Source organism: Entelurus aequoreus, linkage group LG07 (assembly GCF_033978785.1).
Source record: "Entelurus aequoreus isolate RoL-2023_Sb linkage group LG07, RoL_Eaeq_v1.1, whole genome shotgun sequence".
Taxonomy (NCBI): domain Eukaryota; kingdom Metazoa; phylum Chordata; class Actinopteri; order Syngnathiformes; family Syngnathidae; genus Entelurus; species Entelurus aequoreus.
In genome coordinates this window covers 68,192,757-68,216,942 of record NC_084737.1, presented here as the reverse complement: position 1 = coordinate 68,216,942, position 24,186 = coordinate 68,192,757, and the positions used below count along the sequence as shown (strand labels likewise).

The 24,186-nt window shown below is 39.7% G+C and overlaps 2 protein-coding genes across 2 annotated transcripts in view; one reads left to right on the top strand and one right to left on the bottom strand.

Moving 5' to 3' along the window:
- Nucleotides 1–24,186, bottom strand: part of dffa (DNA fragmentation factor, alpha polypeptide) — a 64,053-nt gene that overhangs the window by 14,674 nt on the left and 25,193 nt on the right. The gene's annotated exons all lie outside the window — the stretch shown is intronic.
- The window catches only part of masp2 (MBL associated serine protease 2), a 61,862-nt gene that overhangs the window by 34,958 nt on the left and 2,718 nt on the right, over nt 1–24,186 (top strand). Inside the window, exons 2-6 of the mRNA XM_062054347.1 lie at nt 10,299–10,570; nt 10,641–10,863; nt 10,939–11,116; nt 18,132–18,263; nt 23,868–24,064. Coding sequence (XP_061910331.1) covers nt 10,563–10,570; nt 10,641–10,863; nt 10,939–11,116; nt 18,132–18,263; nt 23,868–24,064 — 738 coding nt within the window. The 5' untranslated portion in view covers nt 10,299–10,562. The remainder of the gene's footprint in view (nt 1–10,298; nt 10,571–10,640; nt 10,864–10,938; nt 11,117–18,131; nt 18,264–23,867; nt 24,065–24,186) is intronic.

Genomic DNA, 24,186 nt, shown 5'->3' with positions numbered 1-24,186 from the left:
GAGAAGGTATTCGTTCCCAGGGATTCGAATAAAGAACCAACTCTTTTTCTTTACTATAGTGGCCTCGATAACGGGAACCGGTTCTCAAAAAGGGATTTGAGTCCATGGAATCGGTTCTTTTCTTATCGAACAACCGGGAGAACCGATTTCGAACATCATCCCTACTCACAAGTTCCTGATGTCAATCGATCAATCAAAGTTTATTTATATAGCCCTTAATCACGAGTGTCTCAAAGGGCTACACAAGCCACAACGACATCCTCGGCTCAGATCCCACATCAGGGCAAGAAAAAACTCGACCCAATGGGATACAATGAGAAACCTTGGAGGGGACCGCAGATGTGGGGGGAGACCGGTGCAATGGACGTCGAGTGGATCTAGTTAATAGTGTGAGAGTCCAGTCCATAGTGAGGCCAGCAGGGGATCACCTTGAGTGGAGACAAGTCAGCAGCGCAGAGACGTCCCCAACTGATGCACAGATGAGTGGTCCACCCCCACTTTGAACATCTGTGGTCACTGTTTTTTTTTTTTAATAGGAATATTATCAAGTTTTACTAAAGCTTTAGGAGACCAGTCTTACAGTGCGTTAATAGCGGCATCTAGAAGCAGTCTAAAAATCAAACGGAAAGAGACAGCTTATTTAGTACGAAAACAGCTCCCACCCCGCCCAGAAAGGAATACAGCCTCATTCTTCTAATACAGATAAGGTAAAAAGGGAGTACATCATACACCCAATACACATTGCAACGCCTTCAAGGTAAATCACAAGAGTTTACTTGCGGACATAAGATACAGGATCAAAGTGTACACACAGGATAATATTATGACTATAAATAAAGAAAGAACTCTTAAAAATATATGCATTATCCACATCACCTAATAACCTCTCCACGCAGGAGAAGGGGTCAGAGCGGAAAAGAGACGGCAGATGAACTTGTCTAAAAGGGGGGTCTATTTAGAGTCTAGCGTATGCAAATGAGTTTTAAGATGGGACTTAAGTGCTTCTACTGTTCTATGTTTGTTTTCTGCTCCTGAAAATGAATCTAGCAGTCAATTCCCATAATATCAATTAGTTTTGGGGTAATTGGTTGATAACTAACTGTACTTGGAACACCCCCTTTCCATCGCCAGACTCGATATACCATCTACAGAACTGCAGCCCATTTCTTCGCATACAGTGTATTCGGAAAGTATTCACAGCGCTTCACTTTCAAAATGATACACACAATACCCCATAGGAGTGTGGGAAAAAATCGATTCGAATTCGAATCGCGATTCTCACGTTGTGCGATTCAGAATCAATTCTCATTTTAAAAAAAAACAATTTTTTATTTTATTTATTTATTTATTTATTTATTTATTTATTTATTTATTTATTTATTTATTTATTTTTTATTTTTTATTTTTATTTTTTATTTTTTTAAATTAATCAATCCAACAAAACAATACACAACAATACCATAACAATGCAATCCAATTCCAAAACCAAACCCGACCCAGCAAAACTGTGTCCAATATTTTCACAAAGATAAAATAAGTCATATTTTTGGTTCATTTAATAGTTATAACAAATTTACATTATTGCAATCAGTTGACAAAACATTGTCCTTTACAATTATAAAAGCTTTTTACAAAAATCTACTACTCTGCTTGCATGTCAGCAGACTGGGGTAGATCCTGCTGAAATCCTATGTATTGAATGAATAGAGAATCGTTTTGAATCGGGAAAAAAAATCGTTTTTGAATCGAGAATCGTGTTGAATTGAAAAAAAAAAAAATTGATTTTGAATCGAATCGTGACCCTAAGAATCGATATTGAATCGAACCGTGGGACACCCAAAAATTCACAGCCCTAATACCCCATAATGACAATATGAAACTATGTTTTTTTTGTATTTTACTAAAAAAATCACATGTACATATGTATTCATATACTTGATACACCTCGAGCAGCAATTACAGCCTTAAGTCTTTTTGAAAACGATACAACAAGCTTGGCACACCTACAGTCGCGATCAAAAGTTTACATACACTTGTGAAGAACATAATGTCATGGCTGTCTTGAGTTTCCAATAATTTCGACAACTCTTCTTTTTTGTGATAGAGTGATTGGAGCACATACTTGTTGGTCACAAAAAACGTTCATGAAGTTTGGTTCTTTTATGAATTTATTATGGGTCTACTGAAAATGTGACCAAATCTGTTGGGTCAAAAGTATACATACAGCAATGTTAATATTTATGTCCCTTGGCAAGTTTAACTGCAATAAGGTGCTTTTGGTAGCCATCCACAAGCTTCTGGTTGAATTTTTGACCACTCCTCTTGACAAAATTGGTGCAGTTCAGCTAAATTTGTTGGTTTTCTGACATGGACTTGTTTCTTCAGCATTGTCCACACGTTTAAGTCATGACTTTGGGAAGGCCATTCTAAAACCTTAATTCTAGCCTGATTTAGCCATTCCTTTACCACTTTTGACGTGTGTTTGGGGTCATTGTCCTGTTGGAACACCCAATTGCGCCCAAGACCCAACCTCCGGGCTGATGATTTTAGTTTGTCCTGAAGAATTTGAAGGTAATCCTCCTTTTTCATTGTCCCATTTACTCTCTGTAAAACACCAGTTCCGTTGGCAGCAAAACAGGCCAAAAATAGAACAAGCACAATATGAAAATGTACAAATCACAAATAATCATCTGCACAAAACACTTCAAGTGTGTTGAAAATTCTGAGGAAATTGGTGCAGCTTCAAAAACCCAATGAGCTTATACTTCGTCTCAGTGTATCTACAAAGCCAGGATTAAACTTTAAGTCACAGTCTTTCTTGGATTGAATGCAGTGCTAACTCAACAAACCATAAGAAACAGAGGTAAAAAGTATTCAAAAGGGTTAAGTTCACTTTTCTCGTCTTTGACATAGACATTTTGGGGCAACGAGGGTGCCAAATGACGATGTGTTCAAAGCAGAAGACATAAAACGGCAGGTTTTAAGTTTCATGTGTTTGAGTTTGAGTTTGAGTTTATTTCGAACATGCAAGCAGGGTCGAGGAACAGGAGCCACAGTGCCCCTTTACTGTGCACCTCTTGCTTGGCCCTGGTATAAACTGTTTGCTTGCCTCACAGAATTGCTATTGTGACATCCAGTGGACACATTTAGAACAGCAGTTTCTTACATAAAAAAAAAACAAAAAAACAGCAAATTTTTATACTTGGCAAACTCTTCACGCGGGCCGGTAAAAACATGTTTGGGCCGTACGTTTGACACCCCTGCTTTATGCACTTGTTTGTGTTTTGTAATGCTACTGGTTTTGGTGATTAGAACAATTTGTTGTGGATTGTATTTCATAATATTGAATTTATTCCTGAGCTATTATTTCATTCATATTATTGAAGTATTCAAATTACTACTCTGTTCGATTTGCATGTCACAATATTCCATAAAATACACTACATTGTCAAAAGTATTTGGCCACCCATCCAAATGATCAGAATCAGGTGTCCTAATCACTTGGCCCGGCCACAGGTGTATAAAATCAATAACTTAGGCATGGAGACTGTTTCTACAAACATTTGTGAAAGAATGGGCCGCTCTCAGTGATTGCCAACGTGGAACTGTCATAGGATGCCACCTGTGCAACAAATCCGGTCGTGGAAATTTCCTCACTCCTAAATATTCCAAAATCAACTGTCGACTTTATTATAAGAAAATGAAAGCGTTTGGGAACAACAGCAACTCAGCCACCAAGTGGTAGGCCACGTAAACGGACAGAGAGGGGTCAGCGGATGCTGAAGCGCATAGTGCAAAGAGGTCGCCGACTTTCTGCATAGTCAGTTGCTACCGAGCTCCAAACTTCATGCGACCTTCCAATTAGCCCACGTACAGTACGCAGAGAGCTTCATGGAATGGGTTTCCATGGCCTAGCAGCTGCATCTAAGCCATACATCACCAAGTCCAATGCAAAGCGTCGGATGCAGTGGTGTAAAGCACGTCGCCACTGGACTCGAGCAGTGGAGACGCCTTCTCTGGAGTGATGAATCACGCTTTTCCATCTGGCAATCTGATGGACGAGTCTGGGTTTGGAGGTTGCCAGGAGAACGCTACATTTCGGACTGCATTGTGTCGAGTGTGAAATTTGGTGGAGAAGGAATTATGGTGGGTTTTTTTCAGGAGTTTGGCTTGGTCCCTTAGTTCCAGTGAAAGGAACTTTAAATGCTCCAGGATACCAAAACATTTTGGACAATTCCATGCTCCCAACCTTGTGGGAAGAGTTTGGAGCGGGCCCATTCCTCTTCCAACATGACTGTGCATCAGTGCACAAAGCAAGGTCCATAAAGACATGGATGACAGAGTCTGGTGTGGATGAACTTGACTGGCCTGCACAGAGTCCTGACCTGAACCCGATAGAACACCTTTGGGATGAATTAGAACGGAGACTGAGAGCCAGGCCTTTTCGACCAACATCAGTGTGTGACCTCACCAATGCGCTTTTGGAAGAATGGTCGAAAATACCTATAAACACACTCCGCAGCCTTGTGGACAGCTTTCCCAAAAGAGTTGAAGGTGTGATAGCTGCAAAAGGTGGACCTGCATCATATTCAACCCCATGGGTTAGGAATGGGATGGCACTTCAAGTTCATAAGTGAGTCAAGGCAGGTGGCCAAATACTTAATAGTGTATATGTGTGTTTTCCATGGCTGCAGCAGCATCTTTTAAGATGTAAACAATATCTATCCCTGTTCCTCACTCGAGAGACTTGCTGCTTGTTTGTAAATGTATTTACTTTTAAACAGTTTTCTGTGGCTTTCAAAATATGTTTAATATGATTATCTCACCATCCTATCAGCACTACTAATAGCACACACCTCACGATTCATCCTATTTCTTCTAGCCGTCACGTCATCAACAAACACCAGTCATCACCGTCCATTAGCAGCCATACAAGCCCATGTTATAACTCTACCATGTCTGACATGTGATGTGGTATTCTTTGGATCATGAGCTGTTCCTTTACTCCCCCATACTTTTTTTTCCTGTTGGTTTCGTCTCACCAAAAAAATATAACTCCAGCACCAACCCAAATAACGTATCTACTATCTTCTGTGCATACAGTTCTCTATTTAAAGAGAACATCGCTCACTCCTAATTTGTCAGGTTACAGGGTGTAAAGAATAGGATGTGCAGCCAAAATAGCAATGTCAGGAAAGTACATTTTGGAAAGGTTATTCCTTCTACTTTAGCACAAATCTTTATCAACATTATCATATAAAGTAAACCATTGAATAATAATGGACCTGTAGCCCTGTGATGTTTCATTATTCTGACATTTAGCCTTTATTTGACTTTATTAGGTACAAGTCCTGAGTAAGGCAATTTATCAGTCTTATCAAAAAAATGTCTTCTCTAGCAAAATGATTTCTCCAAGATATTAAAAAAACCAGAATGTAATTACCTCAAAAATAGTATGAGAATCACGAAAGCTGCTCAAATGGTATTAAAATACAATTACAGCTCACCCCATTGCAAATAAAAGCTGTCTTTGCCATGAAAATAACTCATAGTCCATCCAAAACCTGGCACATGAGCTGTATGGATGGTATCATATAATGATGGATATGATACATATAATGAAAATATATTAAATCATGTTTTAACATACCGTATTTTTCGGAGTATAAGTCACACCGACCGAAAATGCATAATAAAGAAGGAAAAAAACATATATAAATCGCACTGGAGTATAAGTCGCATTTTTTGGGGAAATTTATTTGATAAAACCCAACACCAAGAATAGACATTTGAAAGGCAATTTAAAATAAATAAAGAATAGTGAACAACAGGCTGAATAAGTGTACGTTATATGACGCATAAATAACCAACTGAGAACGTGCCTGGTATGTTTACGTAACATATTATGGTAAGAGTCATTCAAATAACTATAACATATAGAACATGCTATACGTTTACCAAACAATCTGTCACTCCTAATCGCTAAATCCCATGAAATCTTATACGTTTAGTCTCTTACGTGAATGAGCTAAATACAATTTTATTTGATATTTTACGGTAATGTGTTAATAATTTCACACATAAGTCGCTCCTGAGTATAAGTCGCACCCCCGGCCAAACTATGAAAAAAACTGCGACTTATAGTCCGAAAAATACGGTAGTATAACAAATACTTAATATGAAAGTGTTTTTATTTATTTTATTAAAGTAACCTCGTATATTCCTATTATATAAGGTAACCTTGTATATTCATTCATTAATACATATATACACGCACACATTGGTACTTACCCACATACATAGGTATATGCTCCCACATACATACACAAATACAGTACATACATACACACTCACAGTACATACATCCACACACACATTCACTGTAGAAACATACACCTACTGTACATATATACACAAGCACATATTCATACATACAGTCATGCATATAATCACGTTTCATCAAACATATATTAACGTTGTTCCCCTAGGGCAGTGGTCCCCAACCACCGGGCCGCGGCCTGGTACCGGTCCGCGGCTCGGTTGGTACCAACCGGGCCGCGCAAGAAATTGATTTTTTTTTTTTTTTTTTTTTTTTAAATTAAATCAACATAAAAAACACAATATATACATATTGTGTATGTGTATGTCAATATAGATCAATACAGTCTGCAGGGATACAGTCCGTAAGCACACATGATTGTATTTCTTTATGGAAAAAAAAAAAAAAAAAAATTCCCCCAACCAAAACAAATTTACATTATTGCAATCAGTTGATAAAACATTGTCCTTTACAATTATAAAAGCTTTTTACAAAAATCTACTACTCTGCTTGCATGTCAGCAGACTGGGATAGATCCTGCTGAAATCCTATGTATTGAATGAATAGAGAATCGTTTTGAATCGGGAAAAAAATTGTTTTTGAATCGAAGAATCGTGTTGAATTGAAAAAAAAATCCATTTTGAATCGAATCGTGACCCCAAGAATCGATATTGAATTGAATCGTGGGACACCCAAAGATTCACAGCCCTAATAAATAACATCCTGTAATTTGATTTTGATGTAATTTTTTTATCTTGATAGATTTAAATTAACACGAGTGAGTTAGTGAGTGATGAACATTATCACATAATTTATTCAGAAAATATAAATAACGACAAATAAAGTATATATACTATTAACCGCAACAGATAATTGTAAAAAAAAAAACCCTAAACAACAACATTATGATTTGTACAATTTCAGAATGTGCTTGTTCTATTTTTAAACAAAAAAACAATCTGAAGTTGTCTTTATTTTTAAGTTATTGTGCCGTGATTTTACCAGTCGGACCCACTTGGGAGTAGATTTTTCTCCATGTGGCCCCCGATATAAAATGAGTTTGACACCCCTGGTCTAGACCATAAGGAAGTGTTTTAAATAAAGATTAAAATCATCATGGGGTCCCTTTAACAGATTTACACAGTACAAAGTAGACCATGAGGTCCAAACAGCATAAGAAAAAGGCTTGAGCTTTTCTGTTGAATTAGCAGAAAACAATTAACATCTTTTGCCTTCAATACGAAATCACGGCATCCGTGGGGAGCGTGTCAGGAGCGAGCAGGTGTGAAGTGCTGACACGTCCGTGACAAAATGCAAATAGTGTGCAATGATGTCACAAAAGTGCTAATTAGTACATCACGTCACCCCGCAGCATTTTGAAACTTTCCAATTAGTCTTGAGCGAGGCTGAAAACAGGTGGAAACACTGTTTTAATCAGTACGTGATTGACGGGGATGTATACCCCTACACTTACCAAAAACGTCCAATTGAAACTTCAAAATGTATTTTCCCAAGCAGAGGAAACGAAACTGACTAATGAGGCGAACATGTAAAAAAAAAAAAATGTCATCAATAGGTTTTTTTTATGACTACCGTAAGTCTTTGTTTAGTGACATCCTGCAGCGTCAAAAGGCAGAATGGCAGATGGATGACACCCTCCCAAAAAAAAAAAAAAGAACATCTGCCATCAGTATGTGCTGTATTGCGGTTTAATATCCCCCCAGCTTACATCACAGTCATACAAAAAAATGGAAGAGGTTATGGCAACGTTTCAAAAAGACTACCATCCGAGAGGTCATTTGCAAAGTGGAGTTAACAATGGTGTTTATGTGGTTAATTATAGTAATTCTCTCCTGGCAGTGAGCTTGCGTATAAATGCCTGCTTGTATATCAAACGCTTGCAAAATGTTCACCTCATGCTAGTATAAAGGGCCTGACACTGACTGAATGCTGTCAATAAGTGCCTTCCATCTAAACAGACAGCATTCATACTCTGTCATTGCCTGTTTATGACCACGGGTTACCTTTTTTTTTATCATTGCAAACACGCATGAAATTACACATTAGACAAAAATATATTGGTCCCGGTGCATTGTTAAAATGACTAACAGTATGCTGTGATTATATGCAAACAAAAGAGGCTTGTCTGCTAAATGCAATGGGAAGGGAACAATTTATATGTTGTTCTGTGGCTTTTATTTAACAGCCCCAGTGCTTAAACCCACCAGAGCGGATTGTGGAATAATTACCTAGGCAAGCCTTGTTTGCTCTGCTTCAATGTCCATTGTCTTTTTTTAATGTATATACAAACCCCGTTTCCATATGAGTTGGGAAATTGTGTTAGATGTAAATATAAACGGAATACAATGATTTGCAAATCATTTTCAACCCATATTCAGTTGAATACATATTTGATGTTCAAACTGATAAACATTTTTTTTGGGGCAAATAATCATTAACTTTAGAATTTGATGCCAGCAACACGCGACAAAGAAGTTGGGTAAGGTGGCAATAAATACTGATAAAGTTGAGGAATGCTCATCAAACACTTATTTGGAACATCCCACAGGTGAACAGGCAAATTGGGAACAGGTGGGTGCCATGATTGGGTATAAAAGTAGATTCCATGAAATGCTCAGTCATTCACAAACAAGGATGGGGCGAGGGTCACCACTTTGTCAACAAATGCGTGAGCAAATTGTTGAACAGTTTAAGAAAAACCTTTCTCAACCAGCTATTGCAAGGAATTTAGGGATTTCACCATCTACGGTCCGTAATATCATCAAAGGGTTCAGAGAATCTGGAGAAATCACTGCACGCAAGCAGCTAAGCCCGTGACCTTCGATCCCTCAGGCTATACTGCATCAACAAGCGACATCAGTGTGTAAAGGATATCACCACATGGGTTCAGGAACACTTCAGAAACCCACTGTCAGTAACTACAGTTGGTTGCTACATCTGTAAGTGCAAGTTAAAACTCTCCTATGCAAGGCGAAAACCGTTTATCAACAACACCCGTCGGCTTCGCTGGGCCTGAGCTCATCTAAGATGGACTGATACAAAGTGGAAAAGTGTTCTGTGGTCTGACGAGTCCACATTTCAAATTGTTTTTGGAAACTGTGGACGTCGTCTCCTCCAGACCAAAGAGGAAAAGAACCATCCGGATTGTTATAGATGCAAAATTGAAAAGCCAGCATCTGTGATGGCATGGGGGTGTATTAGTGCCCAAGACATGGGCAACTTACACATCTGTGAAGGCGCCATTAATGCTGAAAGGTACATACAGGGTTTGGAGCAACATATGTATCCAAGCAACGTTACCATGGACGCCCCTGCTTATTTCAGCAAGACAATGCCAAGCCACGTGTTACATCAACGTGGCTTCATAGTAAAAGAGTGTGGTTACTAGACTGGCCTGCCTGTAGTCCTGTAGGCGCATTATGAAGCCTAAAATACCACAACGGAGACCCCCGGACTGTTGAACAACTTAAGCTGTACATCAAGCAAGAATGGGAAAGAATTCCACCTGAGAAGCTTCAAAAATGTGTCTCCTCAGTTCCCAAATGTTTACTGAGTGTTGTTAAAAGGAAAGGCCATGTAACACAGTGGTGAACATGCCCTTTCCCAACTACTTTGGCACGTGTTGCAGCCATGAAATTCTAAGTTAATTATTATTTGCAAAAAAAAAACTAAGTTTATGAGTTTGAACATCAAATATGTTGTCTTTGTAGTGCATTCATTTGAATATGGGTTGAAAAGGATTTGCAAATCATTGTATTCCGTTTATATTTACATCTAACACAATTTCCCAACTCAGATGGAAATGGGGTTTGTAGGTAAATAACACAATTCAATGCAGGAGGGTGTTCTCTAAAGGTGGTCATTTAGTACTAATCCATGGGATCAGCACAGGTCTGCGTCACTTATTAAACTGACAAGAACTTCTCCCGTCATGTCTTTATCAATTGTGTTTCATAAGGTTTGCGATGTAGACTGACTTGTGTGCTGAAGGGGTGACGACGCGGCAGGAATAGAAGTCTCAACAAGATATTGACGTCTATTTCCCCTGACATCCGTGACCGAGGGAGGTGGGTGACGATGACGCCGATCATGTGCCTGCCGCACTTTGTTTGCTTAACTGTCAGCTGGGCGTGACACGCGGGTTCAATTACCCAAAGAGCACTGAGCTAAGGCAGAGCCAATGCAACAGACAGAAAACATCTGAGGACTGTGAGGCCACAACATGACCAGGTGAGCACCAGGTTGTCGGGATATTTTTAAACATTCCCCAAACTGCTGTGCTCACACATTAATGTGCCAGTGCTGGCTTTGTATTCGTCCTATTTTCCCTCTTCCATGTCTTGCTGAGTGCGGATATGACAGGCTTATACGGCAGCTTCACCTCCCCCGACTTCCCGCGGCCATACCCCGATAACACGTGCGCGGTGTGGAACATCAGCGTCCCACAGGGCCACGGGGTCAAACTCTACTTCACCCACTTCAGCCTGGAACCCTCCAACCTGTGCGAGTATGACTACGTCCAGGTACAGCCCGCTCGCACTAGTTGGGCTAAATTGTTTGGATTGTGCCTTTACAGCTCCCTGACCTTGTCCAAATAGGTTTTAGCGGAAGGGAACGACACAGTGCGTTTCTGTGGAGACGAAGCGAAGCGCCATGATAGCACCCCGAGGAACACCGTCATCCTGTCAGCCGGCAACCGCATGTCAGTGGTCTTTAGGAGCGACTACTCTAACGAGGAGCGATTCACCGGCTTCCAAGCATTTTACACCTCAGAAGGTGATGTAGCGTAGTGACACTTTTTTGCCTCCAGGCAGAAGTGTATTTTGATGCTTTTAATGACGCCAGTCCAGGGGTATTCAACCAGTGGCCAGGGGCCAAATCTGGCCTGGGAATGACACTATATCGGCCACAGAGTTCAGTTCAAAACTCTGGAGACAAAAGTGTTTGCATCAGAACCACTAGAGTGCTCCTGTTGTATAGAGCAGCACTATTTTACCGTGAGATACAGTCTGGTGTGCCGTGGGAGATGATCTAATTTCACCTATTTGGGTTAAAAATATTTTTTGCAAACCAGTAATTATAGTCTGCAAATGATGTGTTGTTGTTGAGTGTCGGTGCTGTCTAGAGCAGTGGTTCTTAACCTTGTTGGAAGTACCGAACCCCACTGGTTTCATATGCGCATTCCCCGAACCCTTCTTTAGTGAAAAATAAAATGTTTTTTTTTTTCAAATTCAAGACAAAGTTATATGTTTTTTTTACTGGTGCTCAAAATGAACCATGCATGAACATCACCTTGTTCAAAGAACAAAACCAACACAGTGCATGAACTCACAACAAATTACACACCTGAAAACCAGTGTGGCTGTTGCCGTATCCATAATACGACGATAGGGAGAAGTTTTTATTTACACGATGAGTTGGGTGTGTCTTGACCTCCGCGGCGGAGGCTCCACCGAACCCCCTGAGGCCGACTCACCGAACCCCTAGGGTTCGATCGAACCCAGGTTAAGAACCACTGGTCTAGAGCTCGGCAGAGTAACCGTGTAATACTCTTCCATATCAGTAGGTGGCAGCCGGTAGCTAATTGCTTTGAAGATGTCGGAAACAGCGGGAGGCAGTGTGCAGGTAAAAAGGTGTCTAATGCTTAAACCAAAAAAAAAAAAAAGGTGAGTGCCTTTAAAGGCCTACTGAAACCCACTACTACCGACCACGCAGTCTGATAGTTTATACATCAATGATGAAATCTTAACATTGCAGCACATGCCAATACGGCCGGTTTAACTTATAAAGTGCAATTTTAAATTTCCCGCGAAACTTCCGGTTGAAAATGTCTATGTATGATGACGTTTGCGCGTGACGTCGATGGTTGAAGCGGAAGTATTCGGACACATTGTATCACAATACAAACAGCTCTGTTTTCATCGCAAAATTCCACAGTATTCTGGACATCTGTGTTGGTGAATCTTTTGCAATTTGTTTAATGAACAATGGAGACTGCAAAGAAGAAAGTTGTAGGTGGGATCGGTGTATTAGCGGCTGGCTGCAGCAACACAACCAGGAGAACTTTAACTTGGATAGCAGACGCGCTATCCGACGCTAGCCGCCGACCGCATCGATGATCGGGTGAAGTCCTTCGTCGCGCCGTCGATCGCTGGAACGCAGGTGAGCACGGGTGTTGATTAGCAGATGAGGGTTGGCGTAAGTGGAGCGCTAATGTTTTTATCATAGCTCTGACGAGGTCTCGTAGCTAAGTTAGCTTCAATGGCGTCGTTAGCAACAGCATTGCTAGGCTTCGACAGGCGGCACAGCATTAACCGTGTAGTTACAGGTCCAGTGTTTGGTTCGGTGTCTCCTGATAGTAGTATTGTTGATCTTCTGTCTATCCCTCCAGTCAGGGGCTTATTTATTTTGTTTCTATCTGCATTTAAGCACGATGCTATCACGTTAGCTCCGTAGCTAAAGTGCTTCACCGATGTATTGTCGTGGAGATAAAAGTCACTGTGAATGTCCATTTCGCGTTCTCGACTCTCATTTTCAAGAGGATGTAGTATCCGAGGTGGTTTAAAATACAAATCCGTGATCCACAATAGAAAAAGGAGAAAGTGTGGAATCCAATGAGCCCTTTTAACTAAGTTACGGTCAGAGCGAAAAAAGATACGTCCTGCACTGCCCTCTAGTCCTTCACTCTCACGTACCTCATCCACAAATCGTTCATCCTCGCTCAAATTAATGGGATAATCGTCACTTTCTCAGTCAGAATCGCTCTCGCTGCTGGTGTAAACAATGGGGAAATGTGAGGAGCCCTTCAACCTGCGACGTCACGCTACTTCCGGTACAGGCAAGGCTTTTTTTATCAGCGACCAAAAGTTGCGAACTTTATCGTCGATGTTCTCTACTAAATCCTTTCAGCAAAAATATGGCAATATCGCGAAATGATCAAGTATGACACATAGAATGGATCTGCTATCCCCGTTTAAAAAAAAAAAATCATTTCAGTAGGCCTTTAAGAAAAGGCATTGAAGCTTAGGGAAGGCTATGCAGAACGAAACTAAAACTGAACTGGCTACAAAGTAAACAAAAACAGAATGCTGGACGACAGCAAAGACTTACTGTGGAGCAAAGACGGCGTCCACAATGTACATCCGTACATGACATGACAATCAACAATGTCCCCACAAAGAAGGATAAAAACAACTGAAATATTTTTGATTGCTAAAACAAAGTAGATGCTGGGAATATCGTTTAAAGGAAGACATGAAACTGCTTCAGGAAAATACCAAAAAAAGAGAAATAGCCACCAAAATAGGAGCGCAAGACAAGAACTACTATACACACAGGAAAACAGTAAAAAACTCAAAATGCAAACCCCGTTCTGCAGAAGGTCCTGAAAAACATCTGAGCGCTCCTGTAACTCTGACAAAATAAAGATGAAAAACAGATGTCTATTGTTGAGGATGCTGGTTCCCTGCAATCTACAAAATAAGACTTTTAGTGAAGCTTTCCAGAAATGTGGCCCCCGAAACTATTTAGTTGAATATCTCTGCACTATTCCAATCATAAAGCCTTTCCATAGAAAACATTTTTTTTGTAATTCGAACGGCACCAACATTTACGACAGATTTTTTCTCAAGACAGTTTACACCAGCGTTTCTCAAAGTGTGGGGCGTGCCCCACTGGTGGGGAATAGAGACATGACAGGCGGGGCGCGAGGAACGGGAGGAAATTTCACTTAAATTTTTTTTTAATTTTTATTATATTCTTAGATTTTTTTTTTTACTATGCTTTCATTTTCTATACACACTGTAAATCACTTCTGTCTGTGAAATCCGCTATATAAATAAATGTAAATTACTTATTTTTCCTGTAGGCTTTAAATTTCTAGGTAGGAGCGAAAGTTTGACAGACATAGCAACAGTAACTAATGGGGACGGGGCTAAGCGGAACAAACTTTCGCGCGGATGGGTAGCAGGCTAATGTGTGGACCACAATTACACAAAATGGATACATTTGTGACTCGCACCTCAAAGGTCGTCGAGCCAGAGCCATCGCCTGCAGAGAAACAAAAATCTGACGGGCCTAATCAACCAAAAAGCCAACCGAAAAGAAAATATGATGAAGGGTATCTTGCTCTTGGATTCACGGCAGCGGCGGTGGGGGCAGAGGAGAGACCCCTGTGTGTTCTGTGTCTAAAACCGCTAGCAGCAGACAGCATGAGACCCAACAAATTAAAGAGACACCTCGAGACCACACACCCCAATCACGTCAATAAGCCACTTCATTTCTTTCAAAGAAAACTGGCAGAGTACCGTCAACAGGAGAAGCGCATGGTAAAAGCTGCATCAGTAAACAGTAACGCTCAAATGGCTTCATATAGAGTTGCATACAAAATTGCACAATGCAAAAAAAACCACACACAATTGCTGAGCAGCTCATTCTCCCCCGCTGCAATAGACATGATGTCAGTCATGCTTGACGAGACAAGCGCAGCGAAATTAAAAGCTGTCCCACTGTCAAACGACACAGTTGCGAGACGTATATGCGACATTGCAAGTGATCTTGAGGAACAACTCGTGGACAAATTAAAAATTTACAAAATTAAAATTACAAATTAAACTCATGTTCACTTGCGCTGTCTTGCCAAATGCATAACTCCTCTTTTTTTTTTTGCAAAGATTGCAAAGTGGCACTTTTATTTGATTTATTATTGAACTTGATGCAAGTTATTTGATTTATTATTGAACTTGATGCAAGTTATAACCCTTTTTTTTATTTATTATTGAACTTGATGCAAGTTTTAACACTTTTGTTTGATTTATTATTTAACTCGATGCAAGTTATTTTATTTATTATTGAACTTGATTATTAGCCTTTATTTAACCAGGTAAAATCCCATTGAGATCAAAGATCTCTTTTCCAAGGGAGACCTGGCCAAGAGGGCAGCAGCAAGGTTACATTAAAAACAGTAAACAAATACATAAAACATCACATTTACGACATTAAAACTTGCTCACATAACACATGTGCATACAGACAAGGTAGACTGCAGTCCTTTCACAGAAGCTTTAAACTCATTCAACGTAACAAGGGTTTGAAGTTTAATATTCGATTGTAGGTTATTCCAAGCCTTCGGTGCTGAAAACCTAAATGCTTTCTTGCCCAGTTCAGTTCTTACTTTGGGGACGACAAATTGCAGAACATTCATTGAACGAAGATTGTGACTTCCTTGTTTCTTTGTTAAAAGACAAGACAGATAAGATGGAGTGATACCCAGAATGGTTTTGTAGATGAAAACATACCAATGATTGAGGCGTCGAGCACATAAAGATGTCCAGTTAACCATTGAGTATAATACGCAATGGTGAGTAAGGGGAGCGCAGTTGGTGATAAATCTTAGTGCACCGTGGTACACACTATCCAGCTTGTGGAGACAACCAGCAGTAGCATTCATGTACAACACATCTCCATAGTCAATAACAGGTAAGAAGGTTGTTTCCACCAATTTCTGTTTCACATTAAAAGAAAAGCAAGTTGATGCAAGTTATACCACAGCTGCACAGTTATTTTATTTATTATTGAACTTGATGTTATTTTATGTTATTGAGTTTGAATGTATACAACTTGATGTTACTTGATGTTCAATAAATTTGAAAATGTTAAGCTTGGCATTAGCGTTCTGTTGGGGGCGATGGGGGCAGGTGGGGCTTGAAAACTCCCCCTTGTCCAAAGTGGGGGATGACAAAACAAGTTTGAGAACCACTGGTTTACACAAATGTAATGGGTCATATATTGCAAAACCCACTTTTTTTGCCTGTTTTTGCGTAAGTTCTGATAATATGAATTCAAACCATGGAGGCATTACCGAGATAGTTATAAAACAATATTGCCTTGTTTCAAATGAGCAGTTTGCGATTTGCCCCGACTTGTGACGTATGCCAACTGATGACATACATTAGGGATGGATACCAAATTCATTTATTTTTAGGCACCGACCAAACTGATTGATTCACGTAAAATCCAACAGTGCCATTTTTTGATATTTTTGTTGGCCGTGACGTCATGTCCAGTTGCAGACTCAAACACTTGGTGGAGAAACAAGCACTAAGAGCAGACTTCCAAACTTCCTCTAGCCAATGTCAAAATGTTCAATGCCAACAAAGCAAGTATGCCTGATAGAAAACAAACGGTGCGTGTTAAGTGCAATACTTACAGTGTAAACATGTTTTAGGGCGCAACAAAATAACAGATTCAGCTTAATGGCAAAGACTACTCACACCCTAGTAGTCTATACACTACTGCCATCTAACATCTTGGAACCGGAACTGCATGCAAAATGATATTTGAAAATGATACTCAGAAGTGTAAGAAAATGAGATATACAGTAACAACTGGACAGCACAGGTATCATTGTCATCTCGTTGTTAATAATACATTAAACTCATTGATTTTATTAATAATCAAATTGAAGCGCTTTGAATTAGACTATTTACTGAAAGTGATCAATTTTGGAGCAGCGCCTGTTTGATCAACTTTGTAACCGGGTGTATTTATGTAGGAGAGATTAGTTTGATTTTAACCGTTGGTTTATACCAGGGGTGCCCAAAATTTTTGACTCGGGGGCCGCATTGAGTTAAAAATAATTTGGCCGAGGGCTGGGCTGTATATACAGTCGTGGTCAAAAGTTTACATACACCTGTAAAGAACATAATGTCATGGCTGTCTTGAGTTTCCAATAATTTATACAACTCTTATTTTTTTGTGACAGAGTGATTGGAGCACATACTTGTTGGTCACAAAAAAACATTCATGAAGTTTGGTTCTTTTATGAATTTATTACGGGTCTACTGAAAATGTGAGCAAATCTGCTGGGTCAAAAGTATACATACAGCAATGTTAATATTTGGTTACATGTCCCTTGGCAAGTTTCACTGCAGTTGCCATCCACAAGTTTCTGGCAAGCTTCTGGTTGAATTTTTGACCACTCCTCTTGACAAAATTGGTGCAGTTCAGCTAAATTTGTTGGTTGTCTGACATGGACTTGACTAAAAAAAAGGCCTTTTACAACCAGTTACAAAATAGTGTCAAGTGTATATATTATTTATAATAAAAGTTGTTGATAACACTTATGGGCTTCTGTAATGATCACTAGTGTTTATCACCTGTTTTTAATGTCGGTCATAAAAAAACCCATTGTACAATCTGACAGTTTTCAGTGAACAAATACATTTTTCTGATTTTATTGAACCGAGAGTGACCCGGCTTGTCCACCAATAGACCATGAAAATCTGTGACGAGGCGTTGCCATGGCAATCACCGACAGCAGTCTTCTTACTACAAGCCAATAAATCCTCAGAGCTGGTATTTCAGGGTTCAATTGTGTTTATTGTGGGTTATGATTTTGCAACAAAATTAATTAGCACTGATCAATCTATTAATAGAACACTTAGATGATTACCAACAGCCTGTGAAACGTCTCATTTCGTGCAAACGCTAACATTTTGCACGGAAGCACCCAAGCTTATTAGTTAAATCTCACGGAGCAAATGGCCTCCATGGTGACCTGTCTTGTTATTCAGTTCAGTTTTGGGATTTTTTTTTTGTCCAATTTAATATTATCTTTTTAATTGGACACGACAAACCAATTCTGCTACAGAGCTGAGAACTTCTCCATTACTCTCAACTTCTACTTAACATCCATCTCATGCAAGCAAAGTAATGTCCTTTTTTAAAGTCTGCCCCCATTTAGGCCAAGACAGCCATGCAGTTTAAACTCTGACCTCTCTGTCTTCCTCAGACATCGACGAATGCCGGTCCAGTGTGCACGAGGACAGAGTGTGCGACCATTTTTGCCATAACTACATTGGCGGGTATTATTGCACATGCAGACCAGGATATTTGCTCCATAGAAACAAAAGATCTTGTACAGGTGAGCAAAAGGAGGTCAGATACAATAAGGGATGGGAACCAAATCCGGTACTTTTTTGGCACCTACCAAGTCCCGCCGGTCCCACCGATTCACGTAAAATCCAATGGTGTCATGTTACTGTACCTGTGTTATGCGTGACGTCTCGTCCAGTTGCAGACTCAGCCGGCTCTAACTAGGTATGTAGCGATAAACAGTATTAATAATAACCGCAGTAAAACTCCCTGCAGTTAATATTACCGTTTTAAATTAAAAGGATCGAAAAACTGTGACTGATAACTGCACTTATATACTCACAGACTGACTGGCCCCAGCTAAAATGCTAACATGAAAACAAGAGACATTAATGTCGTTCCCCATTAAGAATCGATATACCTCAATATAAACGTATATACCATATTTTCTGGACCAAAGGGCGCACCGGATTATAAAGCGCACTGCCGATGAATGGTCTATTTTCGATCTGTTTTCATATAAAAGGCGCACCAGATTATAAGGCGCGTTAAAGGAGTCATATTATTATTTTTTTTTTTCTAAATTGAAAACACTTCCTTGTGGTCTACATAACATGTAATGGTGGTTCTTTGGTCAGAATGTGGCATAGATTATGTTTTACAGATCATCTTCAAGCCGCTTTCTGCCAGTCGCTCCCGGATGCGCCGTTTTGTGGGCGGTCTTATTTACGTGGCTCACCTTCGGCAGCGTCTTCTCCCCGTCATCTTTGTTGTAGCGGTGTAGCGTGCACGGACGGGAGTGGAAGAAGTGTCAAAAGATGGAGCTAACTGTTTTAATGAAATTCGGACTTTACTTACGGTAAATCAATAACGGAGCAGCATCTCCTAATCTGGAAACAACAAGGCCGGAAATGTGTCCCGTGAAAAAGCGTCTGACCGGAACTCTCTAATAACTAAAGTTCCTTGGGTGAATAATGTAAACTCACTACACCAGTATGTTTTAGCGCTTTCATGGCGAGTTTACCGACAGATATAAGTAAGAACTTTACACTACTTTATATTAGAAATGGCAACAGCGGAGGATGAATGTCCCATAACAAGAAGATAGAGAAAAAGAAGAAGCTTATCGACTACGGTGTCGCCACGGACTACGTTAAACCCCACATTTTCAGAAATGTTCAACTCGAAGGGTTTCATAAGCTGTAAGCCATAATCATCAAAACTATATCAAAAGAAGGCTTGTAATAACTTGAGTTGCATGTTATGAGCCTATGTCATGTATTAGTTTTGCCTTGTAAATCTTAACTGCTGGAATAAACAAACTTTTGCACGAAATTCTAATTTATTTGAATTTTCACCTGTAGATATATACTTACAATTTCTTACAAGAGAAATTTACATTTCCAGCAGCTTTATCGGGGTGGGAACACGCAGGTTGCAAGAAGGGTTTTTTAAAAGAATTAAAAGAACTACAAATGTCATAATAAGCTTAAGAAAATCCTGAGGATATGCAAACACTAAAGATAAGGAAACAGGCCTTGATTTTATATTCATAGTCTAGGTTTCAGTGGTTTATTCATTATACAGTGCTCAATACCGGGGTAGAGCGGAATATACGTTAGGTCAGGAAAAAACACAGAGGCTATATCATCCCTACAAGCCTGCGAAATAGGCTTGTAGGGATGATATAGCCTCTGTGTTTTTTCCTGACCTAACGTATTATTATATTTATATACTGTAGATTGTTTGCTCATAATTTTAACCATATCAGTTTTGAAGTAATCATAGACCAGGGCGACAAAAACATGCAATTAAGTGATGAAAATAATAGTTTTACATGCTTATCCAAACTGTCTATGCAGGGAAATGGGCTCCAGTTCTGTAGATGACGGCATATCGAGTCTGGCTATGGAAAGGGGGGGGTGTTCCAAGTACAGTTAGTTATTTACCGATTACTTAAAACGAATTGATATTATGGGAAATGACTGTCAGATTCATTTTCAGGAGCAAAAAAAAATATTAGAGTACTTGTTAGTTAGTGAAAATGTGGTCATCTGGGCTCTATGGGTCCTTCAACAAGTCTTCAAAAAAACGTAACCATTGTTGATACCAGTCGTAGAGTCGGTGACAGCTGGCTGATATATTATAATATTTCACAGTCTAATGGCACAGTGGCGCATGAAGCAGTTGATCTCTGCCAGCTGCCGAAAGACAAGGTTAATTAGTGTTGATTCTCCAGAGAGAAGCAACTTCAAAGTGATATGAAAAATTGATACCTATGTGCAGCAATAAAAGTGTGCTGGTAATACATCACAATTACTTCTTTGACGTGCCTTGACTTATCATTATTTGCCGGGGGAGTAAGAGGGGTGACAAAATAATATATGCGATGAACAGGCTCCAAAAAAAGGATTATATGCTCAGAGGTTTTTATTAATGATATGAATTACAGCTTTTTACAAGCCTCATTTGTATCGTCTGGGGCAACATCTGCACACTTGCTGCGTCACTAAGGCAACCTTAATGAATGCCATTTATTATGACCCCATTATTGGTATGTCTTTATTATTATGAAAATAAATATTTATATAGTGTTGAGCTACTTTGAATGAAGTATTTGTAAGTCAGTGTTTGAACACAGTGACCTTACCTTTATCTTTCAATTTGTCTCCCGATGACAACAACACACATCTTTCACGTTAAACTTAGTTTAGTTTAGTTTATTAATTTCTTTGGTCAGTGGTCAACAAAATAAACAGTTTTACATAAACAAACAGTCATAAATTGACAATGTTACAGACCGAAAGGGTTTAGGCTGAAGTTGAACACTCATTGCGCCTAACCCTATAAATAATGTCAAATACAAGATGAGCTTCCTAAAAATATTAAATTTCCTTAACACAACATAAACACTTATAAATTATATACACAGTAAAGACATGTGAAATATCCCTGCACACGTGTTGATTAAACCTTTGTACAAATAATATACTATATACAGACAATTATACTTCCATTATTATTTATATCCCACATTTAGTTTGTAATTAACATTGATTATAGTATTAACTACTGTTAATACTATATAGTGATATATTTTTCCAAGACATTTGGTCTTAAAGTTTTTTTTAAATGTGTAAATTGAACTGGAGCATATTAAGGAATCATCCAAGCTGTTCCACAGATGAACCCCCCTGACAGAAACACATCTACTTTTTAAGCTCGTTCTTATGTTTGCTTTCTGAAAGACAGCTGAACCTCTAAGGTCATAGGGACTCTGCCTGGGTTTGAAACTTCACAGCTACAATAAAACTAGCAGACACAGCAGTGAGGTTCAGAAGTCGTTTTTAGGACTGGTGATGATGTATAAAAGTAACTTCTGGATCTAGATTACAGAAAAGTTTGGATTTTTTTTCTTCTGGCCATGTGACATTTAGGCAAGGCCACTTGTTGCTGGGTGGAATTCATTGCGATTTATCATAACTGCCACATACGACAGGTAATTACTCCAAAAATACATTATGAAAGAAGTTTATCACATACATTTTGTTGCAGAATTACTATTATGTTTTATATATAAAATGTCCTTTTTGCCCACAATGGAGAGTTAATACACCAAAGTTGATAGAAAATGTTTTTATGGGTTTGACTAAAGCCACCTAAACAAATTAATGGAAAATAAATTGTTCAAAAAAATTGTTTTTACTGCAAAATAATAGATTTAACATAATGTTGCACATGTACATGACACAATGCCGGTGAGGAGTGGATCCTTGTATGTCAAATTACCAGCCCAGCACTAACACTGTGCGCCAAGGGAGACAACAAGAGTATGCTGAGGAATTTGCCGTTATAGTCCCTTCTATAATGAGCGGTAAGGGGCTGGTAATGTGTTTGCAGTAAAAATTTCATATGCAGCGTCCTCTCATTCATTAATTGACATGTTATATGTGCTTCTTCACACAACGGATAGTGGGTCCATAAACTGCACCCTACTAACATGCACGCATGCAACAGAAACATAACTTTATGTTTCAAAAAGCAATATTTGGAAGAGCGTGTGATTTTCACTCACCGGTTTAACAGGAATATAGCAACCATTGCATCCGTTTTTTTAAAATCCTTTCATTCTCAAAAACTCCCACTCGAACTATAATGTTACAAGCGGGGAAAACATTTAAGTGGGAAAACCAGGTAGTTGACATTGGAAAACACAGACACTGAAAAATGAATACAGGTGTGCCTTAACTTAAGAATGCCCCGATTTTAAGAGTGTTTTGAGATTAGAGCTGTCTCTCGGCTAATTGTTATGCTTTAAATTGCAAGCAAAAATTTGAGTCACAAGCATGTCCGCCATTAGTTGGCGTAGCAAATGTCACATAAGATCTGCGCAAAACATCAATCAATCAAAGTTCATTTATATAGCCCTGAATCACGAGTGTCTCAAAGGGCTGCACAAGCCACAACGACATCCTCGGCTCAGACCCCACATCAGGGCAAGAAAAAACTCAACCCAATGGGACACAATGAGAGACCTTAGAGGGGACCGCAGATGGGCAACCTGTGCAATGGACATCGAGTGGATCTAGATCATAGTGTGAGAGTCCAGTCCATAGTGGGGTCAGACGGAGATCGTCTTGGGTGGAGACAAGTCAGCAGCGCAGAGACGTCCTCAACTGATGCACAGATGAGTGGTCCAGACTTGGAACAGCTAGCGCTACATCTGTGGTCACCTAATCTGTGCCCCCCCCTCCCCACGAAGGAGAGGGGGGCAGAGCAGAAAAGAGACGGCAGATCAACTGGTCTAAAAGGGGGTCCTATTTAAAGGCTAGTGTATACAAATGAGTTTTAAGATGGGACTTAAATGCTTCTACTGAGGTAGCCTCTCTAACTGTTACCGGTAGGACATTCCATAATACTGGAGCCCGAATAGAAAACGCTCTATAGCCCGCAGACTTTTTTTGGGCTCTGGGAATCACTAATAAGCCGGAGTTCTTTGAACGTAGATTTCTCGCCGAGACATATGGTACAATACAATTAGCAAGATAGGTCTTACTCTGGTCTTACTCGCTAGCATTAGCTAATAGCAAGACATAACTTTGTTTTCCAAGCATGGGAAGAAATAACGTGAATGAGCAGGACAGGGCTAAGAAGAAGAAGTGGATGATATTCATTGAATTACTATATAAATCAGCTAATACATGACCGAGCGGGTCACCAACTTGAAAGTGAACAAAAAAGTAAATAAAAAGTAGTTGACAGTAAAAAAAAACCCAACATTTTTACCTGTCCATTTTTTCCCTCTCAGGGCATTCAATCGATGGACACTGGACTGTTTGGTTTGTCTTGGAAGACGTTTCGCCTCTCATCCGAGTAGGCTTCATTAGTTTGTGCTCATAGACTTCGACTCTTAGACTTAGTCTATGAGCACTTAGATCTGTCTAAATCTATGAGCACGAACTGATGAAGTCCAATCGATTCAATCGATCACAGTCCTGTTGTGATCGATTGAATGCCCTGAGATTACAATGACCTGGAGGAATGAGAACATTCACAGACATGGCCATTTTTAATTTGTTGTTGTTTTTGTTAATGGAATGTTTTAGTTGATGCCAAAACCTAATGCTGCTTTTCTTTCTCTGTATCTCTGCAGTACCATGCCACAGCCAGGTGTTGACCAACCTATCAGGAGTTCTGACCAGTCCCAGTTACCCGAGACCGTACCCACCCATGACTCACTGCAACCACACCATACGTCTTCCTGAGGGCTACGAAATAACTCTGGACTTCATGGAGCCCTTTGACATAGAGGGACATCCAGATGCCCCGTGTCCCTACGACATGTTAAAGGTGAGTCATGTGACTACAGAGCAACAACCAAACAATGTATTCGTCCTCATGCTCGCGGAGGTAATCTGTCGCTGTCTACACACCACTAAAGTGATGTACTCTTAGCCCGTGTGGTTTCCTGC